The sequence below is a fragment of the Mycetomoellerius zeteki genome, unplaced genomic scaffold (assembly GCF_001594055.1).
Source record: "Mycetomoellerius zeteki isolate Tzet28-1 unplaced genomic scaffold, Tzet1.0 scaffold415, whole genome shotgun sequence".
Classification (NCBI taxonomy): Eukaryota; Metazoa; Arthropoda; class Insecta; order Hymenoptera; family Formicidae; genus Mycetomoellerius; species Mycetomoellerius zeteki.
Window position 1 is genome coordinate 2020204 of NW_017257409.1, and position 4444 is coordinate 2024647.

The 4444-nt window shown below is 31.0% G+C and overlaps 1 protein-coding gene across 1 annotated transcript; it reads right to left on the bottom strand.

Moving 5' to 3' along the window:
* Nucleotides 1-886: 886 nt before the first annotated feature.
* LOC108726384 (protein LLP homolog) lies at nt 887-1512 on the bottom strand. The gene is made up of 2 exons (XM_018453895.1): nt 1319-1512; nt 887-1195 (listed from the first exon to the last, which is right to left on the bottom strand). Exons 1-2 carry the CDS (start codon nt 1476-1478, stop codon nt 921-923), a joined length of 435 nt encoding a protein of 144 aa, XP_018309397.1. The 5' UTR covers nt 1479-1512; the 3' UTR covers nt 887-920.
* Between the last annotated feature and the right edge of the window lie 2932 nt (nt 1513-4444).

Consider the following 4444-nt stretch of genomic DNA (forward strand, 5'->3'; position numbering starts at 1 on the left):
ATGATCAATACAATTTGTTAATAATAATAATAATACTATTTTAATAATACGAGATAGTAACCTACTATTATATTAATAGTAAATAGTGTTACTACTATTTTATTTAACAATAGATAACGGTAATATCTTTTTTCACGAACTTTTTACTTTTTTGGAATAAATAGAAACGACTAATAATATTTTTGGATCAGAAATATGTTTATATACACGAAAATATTGTACATTTAAAAACTGAATATTTATTTTTTATTTTTTAACTACAAAGCAATGTTGTTTCTTTTAGTGTTCAAGTAGCTAACATAGTAGTAGCTGTAAGATTTACGCGGAATTATTTCTGTCGTGAAATATCACTGCCAGCATTTAGTATATATAATATTTTTTCAAACTACATAATAGTAATAATAATAGTACAATAAAATTTAAATATTAATTATTTGTACTCGATTTTATAATAAAAAGATAAATGAAATAGATTCTACATTTTTGTATTCGTCTCTTATATTAATCTATTATATTAATTATATATTATATTCGTTTATTAATCTAAATTATAATAAAGATGAAAGTGCACAATATAATTTTGAAATAATATATACATATAGTTGAATATTATTATATGATCATTGTTATTTAATTATTTAAAAGATTTTTTCAATAAACATTATATAAAGATTCACAAATTTTATTCAATTAATATTTGGTAGAGAAAGAAAATTTAAATATTGATCAAAATTAATATTATAGATATATACCGCGGATATTATAGAAACATTTCACTTTTCAGTCATATTGGCCTGAATATACTTGTTAAAAAGTTTTTAGAAATAAAATACTTTCTTCTTTTTTTTATTAATTTTTATTTTTATAAAAAGCAATGTGCATAATACTTAAATTAATTTGAAATATACTTATGAAAAATTTTATTTAGCTTTCTGAATCACTTTCTTCTGTCGTCTAGTAAGCCTCTTGCCTATTTTGCCTGTTTTCTTTGTTCTTGCTCTGCCTTTCTTGTGCTTGACTATCTTTCTGTGGTTCATCCACACAGGATAATTGCCATATTGATCCCGCAATGTTTTCTTATTATATATTCTAGCACCTTCTACTTCCATCTGTTTTTCACATGTCATGATCCGAGACTCTGCATCCTTAGCTTGTTTAGCCTTTACATCTTCTTTTACTTTCTTAGCGTCGACAACTTCAATTTCAGAAATAATAGATTATGAAATATTATCGTATTACATTATAATATATACAATAATAAAAAAAAAGCTATAAGAATTTAGATAAACAACTATTAATGCATTAACCTGAATCATACCTGTAGCAATTTCAGTAATCTCTGTCATTTCGACATCCTTGGATACATTATCATCAATACCAAGAGTCTTCTTTAATCTATCTAATTCTTTTACTGCGTAACGTTCTCTCTTGATCGCTCTGCATTTTCTTTTCCATTTACTGCGTAGAGATTTAGCCATTTCTCACACGTGCGTCGAACAGTTAAACGAGAAAGGTTATGTTACAAACAAGAAACTGTTCTTATTTTATGGATGCGATCTATTTAGGCTGCGTTCGGAAACATCATCTGGGAGGGTACCCCATGTATCATCTTATCCTTGTTTCATAATGGGTGAACAACAAGGATAAAACGATACGTGGGGCACTCGAATGATGTTTCCGAACGCAGCTTTAACGGTACAAATGCTTCTGACCAATCAGAAGAAAGAATTTTACGAACTGACTAATCAAAGAACTTGCAGTGTAAAATGGAACGCACTCTTTGTCGCTGCAATGAATATAGGCACAAGAAACCCGAGTTCAGCCGAGTTGTAAGACCAGAATCAGATTATGTATTGAAGATTGAGATCGAAGATTGAAGATTGAAATTTGACCAATGAGGGCAAAGGAATTTTTGCTCCTATAGTTTTGATTGGTCAAATTTCAATCTTTCAATCTTCAATCTCAATGGGTGCATTCAGTACCACGATCGCTCACTGAGCGCTCAGTGAGCAGTTGTAGTACTGAATGCACCCAATCTTTAATGCCTAGTCTGATTCTGGCCTAAGACGAGCCATCCCGCCATCCCGGCCTTTTTCGTGAGACGCATGAGACTGTCGAAATTCTCCGTATCGCCAGTAGGTATATTCATTTTCGAACTGGATACTATGTACAGATAGAAACCTGAGAAAGTAAAATCACTAGCGTAAAATCACTTTCTAAAGTAGCGTAATGAGGTCTGTTCGCGTTGCATGAAATCCCCAAATATTTTTGCACTTAAAATGAAATAGATATATATTTGGCCTTGAAAAGAGAGAAAGCGAAGATGCCGAGTGCCAAAAGTGCAAGCAACGCGAACAGACCTATTGATTTCAAAAATGTTACGTCAAAATGGCCGAAGTGCACATGGTACATGATTCCAAGCATGGTGGTTGGTAGTTTATCTTTTAAACTGTACTTACATATCCCTTCGTACACTTTTATGCACTAAACTTCTACAGCAAATAAATCCGTATTAAACTAAAGAACACATAAATTAAGCATTCGTACATATTCTTTTAGTCATAAATAAACTAATTACAATTCAAAAACATTGATTTACATACTTGACAGCTTCATTTTCCTAAATAAAGTACGTATATATAAATGCATAAATTCGAAATGGCCGCGTTTTGCGTCAAAATGGATGCGAGTTTGCGGTACTTTGTAGATCTAGTAACTTTATGAGAGAGAGGACATGAGGGCCTTTTTCCTGTAACCGCAAAATGCCCTCGCACATTATACTGTCCTCTGAAAAAGTGGATGCAAACTACACAACAATATCCATTTTTTTTTCGATGCTTCTATGAAAATTAGGGATGCACCGGATATTCTTAAAGTATCCGGCATCCAGTATTATCCGGTACTTTTTTTACTATCCGACCGAATAGTCGGATATCATTAGTATCCGGGAATATATCCGGTTGAAATTTTATATCATTAAATTGTTGATTTGTTATTATACAAATGTTTTAGAAATAAGTATGCATATTCATAATGTTATATTAATATCTTATACATTGTTGCAAAATTATAATTTTTTCTCTACAGCTCTAAATTGCCTTCTCGGATATCCGACTGGATACCAGGTATCCGATGTTACATTCTGTCCGGATATCCGATATCCGGTATCTGATAATTTTACGATCCGGTGCATCCCTAACGAAAATAAATGGCTGAAATCGTTGAAATCTCTATTAATTTGACAGATTTATTTCAGCGATTTATTTTCATCAGGAGCACCGCAAAAAAGTGAATATTGTTGTAAATCATATATTTAAATTTACAATGCAATATGCGAAATTTGTTGAATTCTAAGTACTACGTTAAATTAGAATATGATACTAATTGAAATAAAACAATGATTTGTAATTCCTGTATTCTATGGCCCGTATTTAGAACGCGCTTACAACGATGTTAGCGCGCTAACATGCTATACTTTACGTTACGTATATTATAGAAATTTACGTATATTATTGAAATGAGACGATTTTAAATATAATATCTGACTATGAATACAGGCGGAGAGAAACCTGAATCTCTATTATAATAATTTGATAGATTTTATTTCCATCTGGAGCACCGCAAAAAAATGGATATTGTTGTGTAGTTTACATCCACTTCTTCAGAGGGCAGTAGTACGCTGCAGCATTTTGCGGTTACAAAAAACAGATCTTCACGTCCTCTTTCAGGTTTCTTTCTGCTACGTAGCTTATACATCCATATTCCGACACTGTCGATAAAATCATAGCAGAGAGAACGTTGAAAATGGATATGGTGCGAGTCCTCCCACAAATTATGAATAAAGCAAGCTATATTTTACTAATAAAATTACATTATGCTGCGTATCTGTATATATATATATATATATTACATCCACAAATTATAGATCAAGAATATTGAATATGCATATACATAATATATAAAAACAATGAAAATTTGATATTTTTGCGCGAAAAATTATTATCGAACTAATTTTTTTCAAAAAACATTTTGAAGTGTTAAGGCCGGTTTATAATAGGCCGTAACTGTTAACTTAGGGCCGGGTATCATAAAAGTTGGAAAATAGAAAACCCGTATACCTTTGTAATAGCCGGCAAAAATCTTTTGATTCTGATCGTAACCGAAAAGTTGACTCAACTTTATCTTTACCGGCCTACGGCTATGGAAAAATACGGAAAAAGTACAAAACCAACTTTTACAGTACCGGCCTAAGTTAACGGTTATGGCCTATTATAAACCGGCTCTTAGAAAGTCTTGCTTATTTGTTAAATTTGTTAAATCAAAATAATAAAATATGTTTTTTTTAACTGTATCTTTAACATTTCGTTTTGTGTTATTTGGAAAATGAATATAATAAATGTTGCAATTTTATAACTATATAATTACGACATATTTTAGTTCTTGC